General features: G+C 38.2%; 1 protein-coding gene across 3 annotated transcripts in view; it reads left to right on the top strand.

Annotated features, from left to right (window-relative positions):
- The window catches only part of ACTR3B (actin related protein 3B), a 106101-nt gene that overhangs the window by 40427 nt on the left and 42498 nt on the right, over positions 1–23176 (top strand). For all 3 annotated transcript variants that reach the window (XM_075550188.1, XM_075550190.1, XM_075550189.1), the window contains exons 5-8: positions 11245–11340; positions 12690–12797; positions 17348–17491; positions 20953–21126. In XM_075550188.1, the coding sequence (XP_075406303.1) occupies positions 11245–11340; positions 12690–12797; positions 17348–17491; positions 20953–21126 (522 nt within the window). The remainder of the gene's footprint in view (positions 1–11244; positions 11341–12689; positions 12798–17347; positions 17492–20952; positions 21127–23176) is intronic.

Genomic DNA, 23176 nt, shown 5'->3' with positions numbered 1-23176 from the left:
ATTAAAAAACCTCAGTTGAAAATAAAGCAGAAAATATTAGAAACTAGAACAAATTTAAAATGGATCAAAAGGGACATGAAATGATAAGGTGTTAAATTGTAACTGAATTGCATTTGCAATCGTCCGCTTTTCAATACATGCTGCGTGGTAGCAAGGCTGTTCACATCCCCCGTCTGTGGCCAGACGGGCGTCACCAGAGGCTAAATCTACGGTCAGCTTTTTGACTGGGTTAGATTAATCAAGATTCTTTGTCTGAGGCAGGTGAAGGGAATCCATCTCTGGTCACCTAGGTCTTGTGATGGTAATACAAATAAAGTCAGGCCTCTAATAGCAAGGAGTAACAAGCCCAGGTGTAAAATAGGCCATATACTGAGTTGCTAACCATAAGTTCATCACTTTGAATCCACCAGTCACTTCATGGGAGAAAGATGAGACTGTCTATACGTACAACGATTTACAGACTTGGAAACCCACAGGGAAAGTTCTGCCCTGCCCTGTAGGTTCACTATGAGTCAGTCCACTTGGTTGCCAACCACAAAGTAAGCAGTTTGAATCCACAATCTATTCATAGGAGAGGGACGAGGCTTTCTCCTCCCATAAATCTTTACAGGCTTGGAAATTCTGTCCTATGGAGTCACTGAGTTGCAATGGACTTGATGACAGATGTAATTTTTCCAGGTTTCTCACTGTAAAATAAAACTGTGCCCTTGTTGTGGATTCTAGTTATGATTGAAAATTGACTTAATGATATGGCTAAAATAAAATATTACAGAGAGGTGAAGAAATACCTCCTGGTCCTATGATCTGTTCTGAATATTCTATTCACTACTATGTATTTCATTCCAGAGCCTGCTCCTTTAAGTTAAAGTTTAAAACTAGTTGCATGTACAAAATGCTTGCTTTATACAGATCAGTTTCATGTTTTCTAAATTAAGTATTAAAGCACACATAACTTAGTTTTGGGATTTTCCCCCATACAAGTACATTGACAATTATGCATTTCCCCCTTAATGTTAGAATGTGAAGTACTCTTTAGAATTTTCTAGTTTATAATATTTAACTATAAGGCTATTATGGTGGCTAATTGACTCTAAATACTTAGCTTTTATTAAAGATAGTTCTTGAAAGTTCTCTGATTTTCCCCCCATTTAGTTATTTATAATTAGGAATTGGCAAGTCTGAATACTATGCTCTGTAGGCTACTCTTGTTTTCCTCCTGTGCATCTACAGTGGTTCATATGAATTAAATGGAGCCAGGAAACTGACGGTACATGGGTTTGTGTCTATAGCCCAAACAAATCACAATCACACCTGTCAGATTCTGTATTTTCTCTTTTCTAGGACACATTTCACTACCTTGTGCAGAGTTGTAGGATCAGTCACGCTTCCCAGCTGCTTCATTCTGTCTGCCCCACTCTGCCTCATTAGGGGTTATCCTGCACTTTCCAACGAGAAGGCCATCTTATCTTAGTTAGGCTTGGGGACCAAATGAGACACAGCCCACTGGGACTTTTTACTAAATTTTTTTTCTTGATTTAACTGGCACATAAAAGCTCATATAAGATAGCCACTTGGAGGTGTTGGTCCATAACATGGAAAGTCAAACTTCATTTGCTAAAAAATGCAATGAACCTGAAATGAAAGTTTATAAATAATCTATTTGGTCAGCAGAGAAGCAAATATTGCATATACATTTTGCTGTGAATTCTGCACGTCAGGTTCATTGCATGATGTGATGAAGAAGTGATAAAAATGGTGAATTTCCTTCATGCCTGTACTGTTAATCCTTAGCAGATAGAATAGTTAAAATCATAACTGAAAATCTTATGAATAGCAACAAGTAATGGTGATCTGGAGATCAATAATTTAAACAAATTAAAGAGTCTGCTTTTCTTTAAAAATAAAATTGTAGCATGATTCTGGTTTTAGTGTGTCAGCTCCTTGGTATCATTAGGGATCTTTCCACTCCATCTTTGTATATGGTTTCTGTCCTAAGGATGACTCATGCTTCCAAATGGCTACTGTAGTTCCAGTCATTATTTCTCCCTTCCTGGAAGAAAGTGGTAACAACAGAAAGAAGTCCGTTACTCGAGTCTACGCTCAACTTTGTGAGAAGTTCTCCTTGCAGACAGACCCATGAGTGCTTCGTTAGATCTACTCACCAGAACTTACACACAGCCACCCTTATCCACAAGGAAAGAGGGCTGGGACACTCTTTTCGTCTGGCCTGCTCCATCAGAGGTCTGTCACTAAAGAAGATGGAGAAATTGGATATGAGCCCTGTAATGGCAGAATTTGTAATTTCAGGAAAAAATGTTTGTTTTTATTTTTTACTTTCATAGTTATCAATATATTAAAAAATATAAAATTTGCAATGTTTTATAAATGTAACCAAATTGTCACATTCGTCCATGGACTTAATAAAAATGCACCTTTATTTCTGTATTATTTTCCATCTTAATTTATTATTAAATAAAAAACAAAATGCATTTTATTTATAAAATATAATACAGAATTTATTTGTTTATAATTTTAGTTAGTGTGAAATTGAACAAACCAATTTTTTCTTTTGTGATACAAAGATTAACTTTGCATTTGCTGCAGAAAAATACTGGTGGACTCTTGTAATTGACATTTTTGCATCTTCCTCTGTTTGTGACCTCAGGGTCATGGTGAAGACCATCCAAACGGGTATTTCTCCAGGGATGCTCTTGGTGGCAGGACCTGTTCTCTTTTTGTTAGCAAGTGCAACATCAGTGCAGCTAGTAGAAGGGCTGCCTCTCTTTGCTGCTCTGTTACTTTTTCCTTCAAGAAGAGGAGCTTCAGCGATGCTCATTTTGAACTCTTGCAGACTTTGTATTTTTTTTGTAACTGAAGGCTCTCACAGCCTCTACGATAAAGTAGCCAAGTATTCACAACAGTCACATCTATAAAATGAAAAATAATTTGTGATAGTATTTTTTTGATCTGATGTGATTTCTGTACAGTGCAATTAGCAAGTCTATCAAATCAACACCTCCCTTTATCTGATTGTAGTTTTTCACAATAGCAGGGCAATCGATTGTGATGGTTTGTTTTGTCTTTTTATCATATCGCTTATAGCTGGCCTTTGGTTCTGCCGAGGCAAAAGTTGACAGAAAGTTTACAACTCTTATTATCTGCCCATTTCACTACACGCACTTCAGTATGCAACCAGAGCTGTCAGTTCTTGATGGGATCCTTTGCCTCTTTTCATCAAATCTGTGTCCTTGATTAGGGGGATGCCAGGCAAACGATGGATTCTAACAGCTCCCATGCTAAATATTTGTTTCTTTGCTAAAGTTGTCATCAAAGAAGTGACGTAAACCAGTTATCAAAATATCATAAATGGTTTAATCCAACAGGAATGGATTGGGCCAATTTCAGTATTACATTTGAACTAGCTCCCAAGTCGGGTTCTCCTAATACTGGTTCAGTTTTCTCTGAATATATGAAAAAAATCATACATGATGCCTTTATCATCACAAATAGCAAACAATTTGTATCCCAACTTGTGTGGTCTGCTGGGTATTTATTATTTTATGCTTGATCTATCTTTGAATAGAACTATCTGTTCATCCATGCATTGGTACTTCCCGAAACTTTTTTTTTGTAAATGGTCTATCAAAGGACGGACATTGAATAATTTATCTGTTTTCTCATTAGGTAAGGGAATTTGTGAATTATTATTGAAGTGAATCTTGGACTTTATATCTTCCCATCTGTCTCTACTTATCACTTCCGACGCAATAGGACAGTTTAGTTTGCTCTTCCAATATAAATGTGCATTTGAGAGCTTCACCATCGACATAGCAAGCAGTGCACCCCAAAATTGCTCAAGTTCCTAGCTACTCAGTGCAAGAGGTTTATTGGGATTTTGCTAGATTGCATAAAGATTTGATTGGTCGACAATATGCGTAATGATATTCTTTGACAAAAGATGTCTAAAATATTCAACAGGATGTTTTACTACCCCAGAAGAATCTATTTGTCCTAACCATTCAGGCCTAGGTCTAGCTGTACCATCTCCAGAAATGTGCCGCCAAAGAGGAATTCTTTGGTTTGTTGATGTAGATGGTTATGAACTTGTAGTTATTGGAATTGATTGTTCAACTTCAACAACTGAAGTTTCTAATCATCTTCACTAGTATTATCATTACTAAGCATGAGGTCTTCTAATTCATCCAAATCAGAATAATCGGGCATATATTCACTTCCTATCATGGGAAAAATAAATATTGTTATCAAAATAGTTTGAATAGCAATATAATTAAAATTTTATAATGTAAAATCAAAATTTTAAGATGTAATACACATTTTATTTACCAGTTTCATCCATATTAGCCTCTGGTTCCTTGTCTGAGTCTGTACGCTTCCATCTAGGTCATACATTCGCTGTTTTCCATAAAATAAATCACAATCCTTGCTGTGGTAATTTTTGTCACGGTCGATTCAAAAAATCAATGTAACAAATTCATTATGTTTTGAAAAAGCGGAAATATATAATACATATGTTTTTATGAGTATTATACCTTTGACACAAAAACTAGTTTTATGAACATATTAAAAAATATCAACACTAAAACTTCACTAGATTGAAAATTATCCTAAAATGCACTGAACGCCAACGACCACTTGAACCTCAAATGCACAGTCATTCACAACATGTGCCACTAGTCAAGTATTTTGCCGCTAAAATGTGTGACTAGCGGTGTGCATTTGTGTAGTAAAGTGCTACGATTTTGTCGACATCGTGGTTGGCTCCAAAAGCTTTGTAATTTCGGTTCCAGATATGTTTTAATTAAATGCTACGAAAACATCGCCCAGCATTTCAGGGTTAGGTATTTCTCAGCACTGCCATATTGATGTGACTCACAGGCATGAAGATGGTGGCAAAACAAGAATTTGACTGTTCACAAGCCTGCTGCATTCTGCTCACTTGGACTGTGCCATCCACATTAGTGACACAGAGTGCCACGGAGAAGTTCTTTGAAGATGACCTGTGTCTTCTCCTGCTCTGTGTTGCTATCTTTCTTCCATTAAGTTTCTTTTCCTGTGAATAAATAAAGTAGAACATTGTATTAGGAGTTTATGTAGGCTTTTTTCAAAGGCTTATAACACAGTGAAAATTTCCCCCTTATAGTAGTACTATCATAATCCTATCGTATTAACAATTAGTATAATTTAATCTTTTCATATAATTGTTTATTAAATATTGTATCTCCCTCATTTTCTTTCCCAGTTTTGGTAATTCTCAATTTATGTCTTTTCAGTGGTTCCACTGTTTTTAGACATTTAAGAACCACTATTTCAGATGAAGTAATTTTGTTTCTCCACCACTTGTCTATTAGTTTGTTTTACTGTGGTGGCTTGAGTGTTGCCATAATTCTGAAAGCTATGCCACTGCTGTTTCAGATACCATCAGATCACCCAAATCAAACAGGTTTCAGCAGAGATTCTAGACCAAGAAAAGAAGGAAGTGTGCTTCAGAGGAATGAGGTACTGAAAACCCTACTGATAGCCTGGGAACATGATCATTTAATGAAAACCTAATGAGAGCTGAAAGAGAACATTGTCAGAGATGGTGCCAGAAGATGAGCCCCTTCACTTCGGAAGGCTCGCACAATTTTACTGCGGAAGAGCTGCTTTCTCAGAGTAATCAGCCACAATGACACCGATGGAGTAAAGCCTATGGGAGTAAAGCTTCCTTGACTTATGGGGCCTGACTCAAAATGAGAAGAAACAGTTCTGTGCAAACATCAATTAATAATTGGAACTTGGAAAGTTTCAGTAGGAATTTATGAAAATTGGAAGATATTAAAAATTACATAGAATACAAAAAGATGGATGTTCTAGGAGTTAGTGAGCTGCAATGGCCTGGTATTGGCTGTTTTTGAGTCAGAAAATCATGGTTTACTATGGTGGGAATGATAGAATCAAGAGGAAAAGTATTTCATTCATCGTCAAAAAGGACACTTAATGATCTATTTTGAAGTAAAATACTGTCTGCGATAGGATAATGTCTATGACATACAGGGAAATTCAATCAGAACAACTATTACTCAAATTTGTACACCAACCACTAAAGCTAGTGATGCAGAAATTGAAGAATTTTATCAGTCTCTTCAGTTTGAAATTGATCAAAGATTCATTCGAGATTCATTGATAATTTTTGGCCACTGGAATGCAAAAATTGGAAACAGAAGAAAGACAAGTAGTTGGAAAACATGGTCTTGGTTATAGAAATGAAGCTGGAGATTGCATGATAGACTCGTGCAAGGTCAGGGACTTCTTCATCACAAGTACCCTTTTCAACAGCGCAAATGGTGATTTTACATGTGGACTTCTCCAGATGCAATACACAGAAGTCAAACTGACTACATTTATGGGAAGACATGGAGATGCTCAATATGAGCCAGGTCAGGGGCCGACTGTGACAGACTATCAACTAGTCATATGTAAGTTCAAGTTGAAATAGAAAATGAAAATAAATTGATAAATGAGAAAATATGACCTTGAGTGTATCTCTACTGAATTTCAAAAACATCTCAAGAATAGATTTGATGCATTAACAATTGACAGAAGATATGAAGAGCTGTGGGGTGACATCAAGAATATTATACATGAAGAAAGCAAAAAAGTCATTCAAAAGATAGGAATGAAAGAAAAGATTCAGTGGATGCCAGAAGAAATTGAAGCCTATTCTTCATTGTAGGGTAGTTAAGGCAAATAGAAGAAATGATGAAGTAAATCAGCTTGAATAGAAAATTTCAAAGGGAATTACCAAAGCTGGTAACATTAGGATCACGTTTTCATAGTAGAAGTCATGCCAATCAGTCTAAGTAAGAGTGTAGTCTTCTCTGCAAGGGGTCACTCCTGCTCTGTGCCACTCTTGTCACCTTCTTAATATGCCTGATATAAACATTCAACTCCAGAAAGCCTTTCCAATTAAATGTGCTCATCTGTATTCATTAAAAAAAAAGAATTGAAGAAAGAAAGAAAATTTTAAAGGGCAGCTGGAGAAGACAGTAAAATATTATAGTAAACTATATATACCAAGAGTTAAAAAGCCAAAAGTAAGAATATGCTCATCATATCTTAATCTGAAAGAACTCAAGAAAACATGCACGCCTCGGTTGTAATATTGAAAGATTCTGTAGCCAAAATGTTGAATGGTACAGGAAGCATTTAAAGAAGGAAAGAACACACAGTCACTGTGACAAAAAGAACTAGTCAACATTCGACCTCTCAAGAAGTCGCGAAGGAGCAAAAACCAATAGTATCGAAGAAGTCCAAGCTGCACTGAAGACATTAACAACAACAACGAAAAGCTCCAGGAATTGATGGAATGGCAAATGAAATGTTTCAGTACGCGGATGGAGCACTCACACACTTATGGCAGGGAATTTAGAAGACTACTACTTGGCCAGCTGACTTGACTGGTAGAGATCCACATTTTAGCCAATCCCAAGAAAGGTGACTCAAAAGAAGGCAGAAATTAGAGAACAATAGTGACATAACATGCAAGTAAGATCTTGTTGAAGATCATCCGGCAACGGTTGCAGCAGTAGAATCAGAAGAAGACATGGAGCGGGATAGCTTTGCTGTTCAGAGATGAATCGTGGCTGAGAGCTGAGAATACCAGAAAGATGTTTACTTGTGTTTCATTGACAGTGTGAAGGCATTCATCTGTGTGGATCATAACAAGCTGCGGATAGCCTTGAGAAGAATGGGAATTCTGGGGCACTTCATCGTGTTCATGCTGAACCTATACATGGATCAAGAGGCTGCTGTGTGAAGGGAGCAGGGAATACTGCATGGTTTAAAATCAGGAAAGGTGTGCATCTGGGTTATATCCTCACCATACTTGTTTCGTCTGTATACTGAGAGAATCTTAATTTATATGCTATATCAGGATTGGAGGAAGAGTTCTGAACAACCTGCGACATGTAGACATGTAGACAACACAATCTTGTTGAAAGTGATAAAGAAGTGCCGGAGTCCAGCCTCCGGGAGGGTTAATCTGGATACCTGAAGGAGGGGTGGAGTCGGTGAACACAGAGGAGACAGACACGAGAGATGTGCTGGTGGAAGCAATCTCTGCTGAGTTCTTCCAAACAGCTTTATTTATACCATAAAAAGTTTTGCAGACATAAAAACATAAAACAATGCCTTATGATTAACTCCAAAGTCACCCTTCTTGTTTCCACTAAAAGACCATGATAAGATCTATACTTTTTTTCTATCGCTTTCTGTCCTCTTCCTGATTCTTTCCCCCTGTACTGTTTGTCTTATATGTCACATGCTATTCTTGATTGAGGTGTTCAGAAAATTTGGTTAGACTCATATCCTACTTACTGCCTTATTTTCTGCTCACAATGCTCCTTTCCTGGTTGACTAACTTAACATAATGAAACTATCTCATGTACTACTTTAAAGCCTACATTATTAAAAAAATGTCTACAAGCAGAGTTAAATGCTTCTCAAATATTTTCCTTTATAAGCTCTCTTATTAAGGTAACTGTTCCATAGTCTACCTTTGTCTCTCTTATTTTTTGTACTCCTGAGGCACCACGGGGGGCCAGACCGTTTGATTCTTTGCCAAAGACTTAATGTTTCCCATTATACGTGTTTTCTATTAATGTTAACCATGTAAGCCCCTGTCCAAGGTAAGGGGGCGTCAGTTGGGGGAGGCAGCCTCTCTTTTTCATGATGGCCGTGATGCCAGTCCTCTTTCCTCTTCAGTGTGTCCTTCCCGGCGTAGTAGACCACAATATTGTTCATTTAAAATGATGAAGGCCAGTCCATTTCAGGCCACTCTGTGGCCTTTTCCTTTTTCACAAGTCCTAAGTTTTCCAGATTCATACTTCATGCATTCCACTTTCTACTTATCCCACATAACTGATTAATACTGGATGTTTGCAGCTGTTTCTCCTCAGCTTTTGTCTTCTCACAGCAAATGAAGGTTCTGCTTTGTCCACAATTTTAAGATGACTTTATTTTGAGGCGGTAGCTCTTCCTCAGCCACATTTTTAGTGTCTTTTAACCAAAGGGCTTTCTTGTGACACTACTTCAGGTAGTGTTCCACTGCTATTCATAAGGTTTTCATTGGCTCATTTATCAGAAGTATCCCCTCCCCCTTTTCTTTTTAGTCTTAGTCTGGAAATGTCACTGAAATCTTCCTACGATGGGTGACCCTGCTGTAATTGAAATATCATTGACATAGTTCCTAGCTTTACAGCAATATGCAAACCACCACAGTATGACACACTGAAGGACAAGCGGGACTTTGCCTGTAGGCCCAGATAATTTTCATTTATTCCTTTTTATACTTTTATTGTATACTTCTATTTGATAGTGATTACTGTATTTAAAAAATTTCTTTTTAGGTGAAAGTTTACTTTTTTCTTAGATTAAAAAAAAAATCCCCAAGTTCTTATATGAAAGGGAAAAGTCGAAGTTTCAGTCCACTATCTGACTCTGATGCTTATTCTCAAATGCACATATTTACCTAGCAATCTAATTGTTTTTCAAGCAGTGTTATTGACATATAACTCAGAGATCATACAATTCAGTGGTTTAACCAGGTGAAAACGAGTTATGCAAGCATGACCACATCCAATTTTAGAGCATTTTTTTTCTTGTACTCATTCTTATTAGTTCCTCATTTCCTCTCAATCTCCCATGTTTATTGTCATATACTGAACATATTCCACATTTTTGTGTTTTTTTTACATATTACACATTTTTATCATTCTATCATATTAAGAATTGTGCAGTCATCACCACAATCAATTTCAGAATATTTTCTTCTTGTCCTCCGTGCTAGCACCCTGTTTTCCCTTGTTATTGCCCTAGGTCATTATTAATCTGGTTACAGTCTGCACAGGTTTACCTTCCCTGATTTCATATACAAAAATTCATGTAAAACACAAACAGGAAGCGGACAATAACAACAAATCCAACAACAATGATTACACAAAACAGAATAAACCTCTCTATTGAAAAAGAAAAGTTGAAAATATTAAAAACTTTAAAGTGGGCCAAAGGGGAGGTCGAATGATAAGGTGTTGCATTTTAACCTAACACATCTTTCATAATCAACTTTATAATGCTCTCTATGTGACAGCAAGGCTGTTCACCTGCCTGGACTATGGTCAGAGGGAATTCTCCAGAGGTTCAGTCCACATGAGGACCCTGCAAATGGATTTCGAGCTTCCACCGTCATCCACAGTCTCCTGCAAATGGAGTGCTCATAATTTAAGCTCTGATACCATTCCCTCTTTTGGTCTAGGATTTTATTAATTACAATTGTTGGGATCACACAAGTTGGTGTGCTGCTTCTATATGATCATAGTTGACGGCTAACTTAGACAAGTCATTAAGACCTCAGAGGCTGGAACACACATCTTAAGTGATCTCTTAATAACAGTGAGTATTAAGTAGGACCATGTCATCAAACTGATTGTTCTTACATTGGGGCTATAATGAAGTTGGGACCCCAGATCCAACCATACATCTATCGTTTATCTATCAAGAGATACCACTATAGAAACCAGTATAGGGTAATTATATTAATAGTGTTATTAATTTCGCTAATGGTATAGAATTTAAAACATTGTTAAGAAAAGGAAATCCTAGAAGAATCCTATTTAGACAGCTTTGCTGGAACTCTACTTCTCCTGTGGAGTCTTCTGCCTTGCGCCTCAGCTTCAGAGATGCTGTGTCTGACCGGCTTCACTGTTGCTCCTCAGTGTCAGATGGGCCAGGGAAGCCTCTGCAGCCAGCCTGACTGTGGTTTCCTTGTTTTCCTGTTCTCTGAGAAAGTCATCATCTTCCTGAGCTCTAACGTATTGGGTGTTCTCTTTTGGTCCCTCCATCAACAGTGGTTAAATTTTCATTGCCTTTGACAACTCATCTTCAGGTATGTTGAGTTTCAGGGTGTATATATGTTTTATTATGTTAGTGAAGATAGATTTTCCTCTTCATCATTTTGTGCTCTTTCTTGTTTTGGTATAGTCAGTAAAAATGGTAGGATTCAGGTATATCTTCACTGAACCATCTGAAAACTTGAAGATCCAGAGCCAGATTTCTTTAAATCATTCTGGGCATACTTTTATCTGTAAAAGGAGAGAATTATATAACATGCTAGCTAGCATGCTTTTAGGTTAAATTATTCATGGTTCTGATTTAATTACATGGAATATAGTGAATGTTCTCTTACAGACAGAACCTCCACTGAATACACCCGAAAATAGAGAATATCTTGCAGAAATCATGTTTGAATCATTTAATGTACCAGGACTCTACATTGCAGTTCAGGTAAAAACAAGGTTATTTTTATGATTCCCAAGGAATCTTAACTATCTAGTACTGGAAAGTATGCTAATTCCAAAGTTTCTCTGTTTTAAGCTTATGTATGTTGTTCTTCAAAATTCTTTTTCCAGTCCTCAACACATATATATGTGTGTACCTACATATGGACCCTCACACCTTATATCACTCCACCTCACCCCACCACATTCCACAATGTACACGAACTTCACAAACACATCCCTCACATCAGACCCATGTACACATGCATTGCATCACACATACACACACACTGTATAGTACACTGCATCTCCCACATGTACCCTCGGTGCTACCCACATACCCAACTCCTGCCTGTGTACCACATACACACTCCCACATCACACCCTCAACATAGCCCCCTACCTCTCTACCCCACTCTGTCTCAAGTGCACTCTTAGCTCTCTAGTAGTGGAAGCTATGATAATTCCAAATTACATATACTGAATAACACCACACAACACATACACATAGCCACTCTCTAAATAAAGACTCCCTAAATACATCCCTACATTCATACCATTTATGAAATTTCTGGCTACAAATGAGATGGGTGCTTACCACTATATATATTATAAATGGTAGTAGTTCCTTCTGAGACAGGTGGAGGAGTCCCAGAGAAAAATCAGTTGTGGAGATATTACACCAGATACAAGATACCCTCCTCTTGCTACTTATTAGCATGTGAAATCTCTGAGAATTCCTGCCTTGAATAAATTTATTTTAGTATTTTCAAATTTGTTTAAACATAAATCTTGTCCCTCTTCCAAGTTTATTATATTTCATGAATTCGGTAGATACTTTAGAAGACTGGACCTGCCCTCAAAATGGTCTCTGCATCAAATTCGCAGTAGAGAATGCTTTTTCAAAAACATAAATTATTGGACTTAATCCTAGATTAGGGTTTCAGCCCTCGTGCCTTGAGCTGAATACTGTTTTGTTGCAGGGGACTGTTTGTACATAGTTGGATGCTCAGCACTTCCTCCAAGGGTGATGGTAAAACGTTTCTGAAGATAATCCCAAATGTCCCTGAGGGCACCATTGGGCATAGTGGAAGGCTTCCGGGCTAGAGCTAGCCCATTAGAATTCATGGGGTGAGGAAATCTCTATGTGTAGGGATTTCACAAATGGTTTACTTTTTTGTGTCCATTCTATGGATCTTCACTGGGCATCAGTCAGATATTACTAAAATTTTGCGATTCTACTCAAAGACTTGTTATTAAACAAGAAAAGAGTTTGTGGCTGTACCTGTGAACAGGTGGGTAAACTCCTTTTTAAGCATGTCCTTGTTCGCTAGTGGTGTCATTTCTGCACTGCAGGCAGTGCTGGCTTTGGCGGCATCGTGGACCTCCCGACAGGTTGGAGAGCGCACGTTAACGGGAACAGTCATTGACAGCGGTGATGGGGTTACCCATGTCATCCCCGTGGTAAGTACAGTACTCAGAACTTTATACCTAGTTGGAGGGAAGGAGAGATTTTTTGAAAAACACCTTTCTGTAATTGAAATACTACTTTTAAAGTTATAAACCTCACACCAAGCCCACCGCCATCTTTTAGATTTGGACTCAGAATGACCCTGCAGGATGAAGTGGATCCCTCCTGTAGGGCTTCCACAGCTGTCGTCGTTCTCAAAGCAGACTGCCACATCATGCTCCCATAGTGCAGCTAGTCGGTTTGAACTGCCGACCCTTGGGTTAGCAGCCAAGTGCTGTAAACAATGTGCCAGCAGGGCTCTGGAAATAATAGTCGTACTTAAAAAGGGTGTCATTTTTGGATACCTTTGCGTTGTCTCCAGCCCTGTGTACAACAGAAGAAAACATTGGCTGGTCCTTTACCACCCACATAGTTGTGATATTTGAGCCAGTTGTTGCAACCCCATGGTGCCAGTCTATCTCATTGAGGGTTTCCTCTATTTCACCGATTTTACCCAAACTGCTGCCCTTCTCCATGGACTGGCCTTTCCTGATATCATGTCCAAAGCACATGAGATGAAGTTTTCCCATCCTTGTTTCTAAGGAGCATTTTGGCTATACTTTTTTTCAAGACAGATCTATTCATTCTTCCACCAGTCCATGGTAAATTCCATGTTCTTTACCAGCTCCGTAATTCAAAGGCATCAGTTCTTTCTTATCCATGCATATGAGGCGCTTGAGAAGACCATGAACCACCTGAGTCAGACACAGTCTTTATTGAACTTACAGATTGACTAAGTATGGTGAACTTACTGACAACTCTGATTTGGACCTTTCTTGACTTTAAACCATTTAGTTCATGTGGTCTGTATGCAGCCTTTTTGTCTGTGTACCTGTTCTGCATGAGCACAGTTAAGTGCTCTGGAATTCCCATTTTTTGTACTGTTTTCTATAATTTGTTAGGGTCCATACAGTTGAATGCCTTTGTGTATGGTCAGTGAAACATAGGTAAATCTCTGTCTCTTAGTCTCTGTTTTCAGTCAAGTTACATCTGATATCACCTATGATATTCCTCATTCCATGTCGTCTGAATTTACATTAATGTATGCTGCAGCCTTTTAAAAAGTCCGTTCAGGGAGATTTTACTGTGATATGCATTGCTTGATTATTTCTGCAATCTGTTAGATCACCTTTCTTTGTAGTGGACACAAATAGGAATCTTTTCCAGTTGTTTGACACCTGTAACTATCGTCTGAATATCTTGATACAGACAAGTGAGCATTTCCATTGTTACACCCAGTTGTTAAAACAGCTAATTTCCAGGAGCATGTTTTTGTCAGTGCTTTCAGTGTAGCTTAGCAAGATTTTTTTGCAGCTTCAGTATGTGATGGAGCTTTCTGCCCCCTTAAAGAGTTGCAGTCTAGGAAACACTCAGGGGCAGTTTACCCGTCTTATAGGGTCGCTGTGAGTCAGCATCAACTCGGTGGAAGTGAGTTTAGTTTAATTTTGAAGGTATGTGCTTGAGAGAAGAAGAAATAATCAAGATCCAGGACTTTGACAATTTTAATCTCGTGGTATCAAATTTCCTCAGTCAGAATATTGGCAATAGTGTGAAATCTCTGAGGGGCCCTGGTTGATTTCCCTGGGAATGACACCAGCAAGAGCATTTTTCTGGCCCAAATTCTGCATATTGAGAAATAAATATTTTGAATATCAGATTTGTTAGTATAGGGTATGAACACTTGTGGGATTATTTCTGTGTTCTTTGGAAAGATATGAATGGCTTTAATCTGTATTTTTTTAATCTGTATTTTTTTAAATAGAAAATTGCTTGTTATCTTTTTAGTTTAAGAGCTAGGAAGAAGAGTGTATATTTTGACTCTGGAAGGCTCTGGAATACCAGCTTTTGGCTTTAAATTCGAAATGATTAGAGAATTAATTTTAAATTTATATGTACAGAATCTTCCACATTTTTCTTTTTTTGTCAAATGAATTATTTAGAATTGAATTTTAAAAATTTAATTGAAATGGTAGTATGGCACATACAGAAGTGCAGACTTGTCATGACTGATCCTGTTCTTAAGGACAACTGTTACTATTAGTTATTTTATTTGTATTACAAATGTTTTCTGAATATACAGGTATATGTGTCTGTACCTCATTTTAAAAATAACTTTAAAAGTTGTTCACTTCTATAGGAAAAAGACTCATTGTTATATTTTAAGAAGTTGAAGTATGTCCTAAAATACTGTTTTAATTCCTTAAAGAGCAGAAACGATTGCAATGGAAATTATTACTATAATCAGGACTGAAAATAGCAAAAGCCTACCTAACTGAGCGCATTCTTTCCCTGTCATGCCCTGGGGACTGAGATAAGGAGAGAAGGCAGCAGTGACTGACCTTTCAGAAAGGTGTTTTCTGTGCACTCCTTTGAGGTTCATTGAGAGGTTGATAGTTAATCCTAACTGATAATTTCAGACTCTGAATTTCTCTCTGAGGTATCTTCAAGTACAGCAAAACTTACTGAGGCTGCAGCTGTGATGGTGGGCACCTGTGCTGTTTCACTTTTGTTTATTTGCCTGTCCTTTGTGTCTGGTTTAGGAGAAGAGGGGTAGGCTCAGAAATGTGTTTTTAACTCTATATTAATTCATCTTCTGTACCCCTGATTTTATAAATGATATTTGTTATAAGAAAATTTTGGTCAAACAGTGAAGCAAAAGTAAGATTACCCATAAATCCAAGAGAATCACATTATAATTTTAGTTGTATAACCATCCAAGCTTTTTCTTGTCCACCTCTACCCCCCACAATTGGCATATATGGTATTTGGTTTTCTATATTATTTCATGTCTTAGAGCCTCAAAGTTATATTTTGCTTTTTAATTTAGCCCTGACTTTTTCTTGCTATATCCTGTGAAAAAGTATTTAGCAACTACACAATAGCCTGTCATATAAGTATAACCCAATTTACTTAATTATTTTTCTTTTGTTGAGCATTTAGGTTGTTTCGATGTTTCCAGTACTATGACGAAGCTCATGTTTATTTAACACTGAATAAATTAACTTAGAAAATGTCATTTGTGATGTATAGACTATAGCAATTGTGACTAATGTATATATTTTTATACATTTAAGTTTACTCTTAATATTGTATTACTTCATACATATTTTTATCTTCATCTTAAAGTATTTTACAAAGAACTTGGACTCTTCAGAAAAGCCACATCTTTTGCCTCTAGAAATTAGGTACACTAGAAAAAAAGTAAGAGGTATTTATTAACTTGTCCTCATAACTCCATGCGTGTAGCTTGTCTTTATTAGGAATGGTACATTTGTAAAGCTGAAGGTAGCATTTCAGTCCCGTTTTTGTCGGCCTCACTGGGATATGGTGCCACAGAAGCCCGTGGCAAAACATGAAACCTGGGTGTTTGTTTCACCTCCTCCTATCTGATGAAGATGTGGTATGTGGGCAGTTTTCTGGCTCTGATCATGAGCAGAACAAGCTGTGTGACAGCGGCTGCTGTGTACAGTGTGTTCCCTGCCTGTGTGAAGGCTGATAGGGGAGCCTCAGGCATAGTACTGACTCCAAAGCTTCTCACCCACCATTGCTGTGGTTATGCGAGCTCTTGATTCATTCAGGACTTGGCCCTGGCTAGTGCTAGGGGTCAGCTGTAGGTGGCTGGGTAAGGTGACTACCTCAGCTCCCTTTCTGATGCCACAGAAACCTAGTCTCTACTGGCTCAGGGGAGCTGGCTGAGAGATTTACTTTCTAAATACTGACCAGTGCTCTTTTTCAAATAGCATAGTAGTTAGGCTGTTATAAGGATTAATCCTTATAAATATAAATCTTACATCTATCGAGTATTTCATATATGTTAAAAAATCTATGTTAAATGCTTGACAAATGATATTTCATTTAACCTGTGTGCTCCATTCCTATATTTTGAGAAAGGATGCTGAAGCCTGGTGCATGTTAACAAACAAGTCGATAGTCGTTCAGCTAACATATATAGATTCAAGAGATCTGGTGTCAGTCCTGGTCTCTTGAATCTAATGCCTGTGTGCTTAAGCAATTTTAAAATTAATATATAGATAGATTTTAAATTAATGTATAGATAGATCTGTATGTAGTTGGTTTGTCAATTTAGAGACTAAGTAGGCTGAGAGACTTCAAGTTTCACCTCTTCTCAACATTTACAGGAGGTGGGGCATGGTGTGTGTGTATGTCTGTGTATGAGCTATTGATTCACTGTTCTAACAGATACCTTAACTCTTTGGATACAAACTATCTTCTTCAGTTTCTATTCTTTGGGCTTCCATCCTTAATGAGAAAATCACTTTGATAATTTACATAGTCTCAGGTTACTGGAATGATTTTGAATTTACATAAGAATGGAATGGCTATGCAGTCATTGAAAAGATCAGCATGGATGGGGACACTGCATGCTTGTTAAGGAACCACGTGGGGCAGGATGGGTGAGTGGGTAGGAAACTTGGTGAGTTAATGCTACTCTGCAGTGCTGGAATCACTCATACGGGTTCTTCTGACTCCTCTTCTCCCCTAGGCAGAAGGTTATGTAATTGGAAGCTGCATCAAACACATCCCAATTGCAGGTAGAGATATTACATATTTCATTCAACAGCTGCTAAGGGAGAGGGAGGTGGGAATCCCTCCTGAGCAATCACTGGAGACTGCAAAAGCCATTAAGGTAAAAACAGATGTAAAATTGGTTGTTTTGGGGTGATGTATAAGTGGTATTTTGGACATTTTCCCTGTATGTCATTATCGCTGTTCCCACCTTCCTTCCTGTGACTGTGTGTCTTGATGTACTACTTGACTTAAGTAGAATGAGAGATTTCAGGTTCTCCTCTTCTCAACACGAACGCTCTGTTGCCGGTCCACAGCTAGTATGTAACTGAACATGAGAACAACTTGATCACAGCATTGAGCACAAGTGAAGACAGTACAGCATCATTTAATTGGAGCCTAGTTAGATAGAACCTTCAATTAACTGGGCATTTTTTCCCTATCTTCCTCTGTGCTTAGCATCAGGAGGTAAGCAGTAGCAGCAATGACTGTCAGAAATCATGTGCAACCAGCCAGTGTTCAAATTAGTTCCCTAGAGTATTCTTGGTTCTAGGCCCTGAGAATTACAGTCCCAAATAAGGGCATTTCAGATCCAGAATTATTAAACAAAATTCACCTGTATTTTCTAGACTTTGGTTATTAAGCTGGGAACTTTCAGTTATTAAATCAATAAGATTAGGAGTAAAATGGCTGATAGGTTCTCATTTAAACTACTCAACCTGATTCAACAGTTCGTTTTTTTGTATTACACCGTATGTGGCAGTTCACAGCCTCTTTAAAAGGCATTTTTCTTTTTATGTTGTAAAATCAGGACAAATTATTTTTAAATTAAAATACAGACCATCCTTCGTAATCAGGGTGATAATTATATATAGATGTAACTCAAAAAAAACCCACTACCCTCAACTTAGTTATGACCCATAGTGACATTATCGAACACAGTACGCTATCCCTTTGAGTTTCTGAGACTAAATCTGTACGGCAGCCTGCAGCCCCATCTTTGTCCCATGGAGTGACTGGTAGATTCAAACCACTGACCTTATGGTGAACAGCTCAATCCATAGCCCACTACGCTACCAGGGAACCTTCTGTAGATGAACAGGGAGGAAGTTGGGTTTTGGAGAAGAATTTTTTTTAGGTGTGGGAGTATGACCTATCATATTGGACTTCTCCTTTCTCCTAGAACACACTGTCACTGAGCTGGGCAAGAACGTACAGGTTACTTGGCCCGCTTTCATCTTGTCCATGTGCCCTCTTTACTCACTGCTTTCCTCCCATCTAAACATCTTACAACTGAGGCTGGTCTTAGCCATCTGGTGCCTTGATGAAGGAGGTTAACCCTGAGATGTGTATAGCCAATGATCTAATACTATCCGTCTTGGGTATTTGGATAAACAAATTTGAATTTATTAATACAAAGGAATTCCTGAAAGTCTGTGCATGGGAGGTAGCTATTTCTTCTTGCATTTTCTGTGTAGCGGCCTTGTTCCATTATAACATGGTAGACAATGAATAAACAGTATGGAATCTGTACTCATTTATTTTATTCAATGAATATTAAGTGCCTACTCTGTTTTGGGTTCACAGAAAGATAGCTTACCCCACTGAGAATCTTATATGCTAGTTTGGGGAGACAGAGAGAGATGGTGAAAAGCAAAGTTAATTGGGTGATAAAACAAGAGGTTAGAGAGGTGAGGGAAATGAAGGGAAGCTTCTTAGTAGACCTCAAGGGTGAGAAGGATCCAGCCAAGCGTGTTCTAGGCAGAGGGAGCAGCCAGTTCACGGGCCCAGGAGGGAGCCAGGAGTAAAGCTTGTCTGTTCAAGGAGTGGTACTCAAGCAAAGGATTGAAGTCCATGCTTAGAGGAGGAAGGCACTGATGAGACTAGAGAGGGCTCAGTGGGCATATGTGGGCCACGGGGAAGTGTGGATTTCTTTTTAAGTTCACTGGATACTGGGCGACTTTGAAGCAGAGAAGTGACACCATCCAATAAGGTTCTAAAATATCCTTCTCAATTTGCAGTGGAAAACAGATGGAGGGAGAAGAGAGGAAGTAGGCATGGAAGTGGCAAGCCACATAATAAACCATGGTGATTTGGACTAGGGTTAATGGTAGTGAGTAAGAGTTATTATTTAAGAAACATTTTGTATGAATAAGTCATGGACAGAACTTACCGATGGATTGGAGTTACAGTTAAAGAAAAGAAATCACCAAATATTATTTTAAAGTTTTGTATGATGGTTTTGGTGGAAGGAGAGACTCTTTTAGGACAGGCTACTTTGGTACATGTAGCCAAATCTCTTTTCTTTAAAGAGTTTCTTTGTTGATGGGCCTCTTATTATTAAGTCTTTCTCTCTTCCTTTCCTTGCCATCTTTCAATAAGAAAAATTTTTATATTTGACCAAAGTTGCTTTCTCACCCCAACTCTATTACAAATATAAATCAGAATTAAATCTTTTCTTAAGGGGCAAATCTTCCTTTCCTGGTAAAAATCTCTGAATACCATTACTAATTAAGTAAGGTTGATTTCCTGATCCTCAGGTAGAGTTCTAGTCTTGACCCTAACACATTAGCTGGGATGCTCAGATTTGGACATCATTTCTCTCCAGTTGTAAAGATGGGGAATCAAATTAGCTCCCTGTGCGTTCTCCAAACCAGGGACACCGAGCCTATTGCATAGGTTAGCCGTGGTGTTTATTTCTTACGTTCTTCTGTGTGTAAAGGGGTGATCCTGGACAGAACGGTGTAGAGTTACTCCTGTATGCTGTTACTAACAGGATGGTCTCCTGTGGACACAAGAGGCACCCGATTGCATTTATCTTTTACAGCAGTGTAAATTCAGAATTTATGATTAACATTGCCACTCCACATGACCAGGCCTCTAAGGACAATTTTCTGATTTTAATCTCCAATTCAGGTAGATTTAAAATTGTAATGACTGACCCATTCTCTGTTACTGGGGAACACAGAGTAGTGCAGCTATTCTAGTTCATCAGTTTTACACTTCTGCTAAAGTGTATGGCACAAATATTCAGAAGGGCATATCAAACTGTGCTTCAAGGTGATAAGAAACTTTAAAGGAAATACAAAAACACCTCCGATATTATTTGAGGAGTCCTTCATTCCAGTTGTTGGCGATGGAAACCACACTCAGGTTTCCTTGTTAGCAGCAGCTCATTGGTATGTGCAGTCGCCAGTCCTCCCACCTCACTTCCCTTTTTCTTTGTTCCTTGGGACTGATCACCCTATGATACAGAGGGTAAGCTTTGTAGGGCAGCCTCTGGATCTGCTTGGGTCACTTGTGTCTTCCAAGTGCTGAGGGACTCAGGAAGCACTTGGCGATTGAATGAGTTTTGCAAAGATAGACAAACTTGTCCAAAGTCAAAACATAGTCATGTTTAATAGGAAAGATTGGTAAAATGTGAGGCTCGATGCTCACCTTCACACTGATGTTATGCTGTGGATGGATGCAGGGCATGACTTCAGAAGTGTACCTAATGCTTGTGAATACTGTGTACTTATCAGAGGGAGGAAACTGGATAGTCACTAATGCCTGGTAATGACTTTGTGTGTGTATATGCAGGAGAAATACTGTTACATTTGCCCTGATATAGTGAAGGAATTTGCCAAATACGATGTGGATCCCCGGAAATGGATCAAACAATACACAGGTATCAATGCAATCAACCAAAAGAAGTTCATTATAGATGTTGGGTATGAAAGGTTCCTTGGACCTGAAATTTTCTTTCATCCGGAGGTAAGCCATTTGTGTGCGTGTGTGTGTGTGTGTGTGTGTGTGTGTGTGTGTGTGTCTGTGTGTGTAACAGAGGGTGTCTATGGAGCAATACTGCCACCTAGTGTGAATAAAGAACAGTTTTTTTGTAAAGGGTAAAATCAGAAAGTTGCTGCTCATCTTTTCAGTAAAGCTACTTGTTTGCACGTTTAAATCTCTGTAAGCTTTTCCAGACTCACCTTCTTCCCACTTCCCTTACTCCCCTGTGTGGTTCCTCTCTCCAGAGAAGCGACTCTTTGTTTAAGTAGCATGGATTAATTATATTGATTGTGCCTGGGGTGGTGAGGAAGAAGTTTTAAGAGCAGTGAACGGAATTGAGCTTAATCTCACACATCTCAAGAACCATGAGAAGAATGTTATGTTCCCATCAAAGTGTGACAGCTTATAACCTTGCCATCTTTTGTGATTGACCTTTCTAATCCCATATTTTGAACCAGACAGTTGTACTGCTTGTGCTTATTGCTGTAAATTAGGTAAAATTTAGATTTGAAGGTCAAATCCCATGAATGAAAGTGTCTTAAGAATTATAGACTTTATGATTTTAACTAGTAGTCACAGAGAATTATTATGTTAACAGAAAGCAGTAACTAAGAGACATTTTAAATTCAGATTAAATTTTTTTTTTTTTTACCTTTTGGGGGGGGAGATTTTCTCGCTAATCTTGTTAATTTGTATTTGGAAATAGGTTATAAACTGCTGTTTATGTTTAGTCACATGTATGATTATTTTACACAGGAAAATTTCTCATTATATGCCTTACTGCTAATCTAGTAATAGTTGGTTCCTTTGTTTGCTCATGGACTTATTGCTATTGATTTTTTTTAAATTTTAACAATTTATTAGGGGCTCATACAATTCTTATCACAGTTCATACATATACATACATCAGTTGTATAAAGCACATCTGTACAGTCTTTGCCCCAATCATTTTTTTCTCCTCTTTTCTTTTTTTTACATTTTATTAGGGACTCATACAACTCTTATCACCATCCATACATATACATACATCAATTGTATAAAGCACATCCATACATTCCCTGCCCCAGTCATTCTCAAGGCATTTGCTCTCCACTTAAGCCCCTTGCATCAGGTCCTCTTTTTTTTTTCCCCTCCCTCCCCTTTCCCCCCTCTCTCATGTGCCCTTGGTAATTTATACCTCGTTATTTTGTCATATCTTGCCCTATCCGGAGTCTCCCTTCCCCCCTTCTCTGCTGTCCCTCTCCCAGGGAAGAGGTCACATGTGGATCCTTGTAATCAGTTCCCCCTTTCCAACCCACTCACCCTCCACTCTCTCAGCATCGTCCCTCACACCCTTGGTCCTGAAGGTATCATCCACCCTGGATTCCCTGTACCTCCAGCCCTCATATGTACCAGTGTACAGCCTCTGTCCTATCCAGCCCTGCAAGGTAGAATTCGGATCATGGTAGTTGGGGGGAGGAAGCATCCAGGAGCTATTGACTTTTAAAGTCATCATAAAACCAACAACTATCCAATGAACAGTTGATGAATATTGGATATTAAATTCTTTTTTCCTCAAGACTGTAAACAAATGGAAACTTTCCTTGTCTTTAAAAACATATTTCAAATGTTATATAATTGAGTTATTTATATTTTAGCATGTTAAACTTACAGAATTGAATCTTCAGCATTTGACTTGGTGACACAATTGTTACCATGGCGATTGTTCCATTTTTAAAGCCATCGTCAGACAAAACACTCCTCCTCCTCTCTCTGAGCCCAACCTTTACATTCACCTTCCCTTGAACAAGTTTTAAGATTTATTCTTGCTGTTTTCCCTGTAACGTTAGTACTTCATTAGTAGTACTTGTGTTTCTCTCATCACATCTCACATCCATCATACATATGTTTTTTATAAGCTCCTAATGGAATGATTCATCCTATTCAAATTGCAGGGATGGCCTGTCTTTATTGCTATTAGATATTCTTTCTTGATTAAACCCATGCATTTCATGTCTTGAGGGGACATGTCACCATTACTCTAAGCATGGCTAGT

Source organism: Tenrec ecaudatus, chromosome 5 (assembly GCF_050624435.1).
Source record: "Tenrec ecaudatus isolate mTenEca1 chromosome 5, mTenEca1.hap1, whole genome shotgun sequence".
NCBI classification, from domain to species: Eukaryota; Metazoa; Chordata; class Mammalia; order Afrosoricida; family Tenrecidae; genus Tenrec; species Tenrec ecaudatus.
Note: the sequence above shows the minus strand (reverse complement) of the source record. Positions and strands in the feature narration are given on the sequence as shown.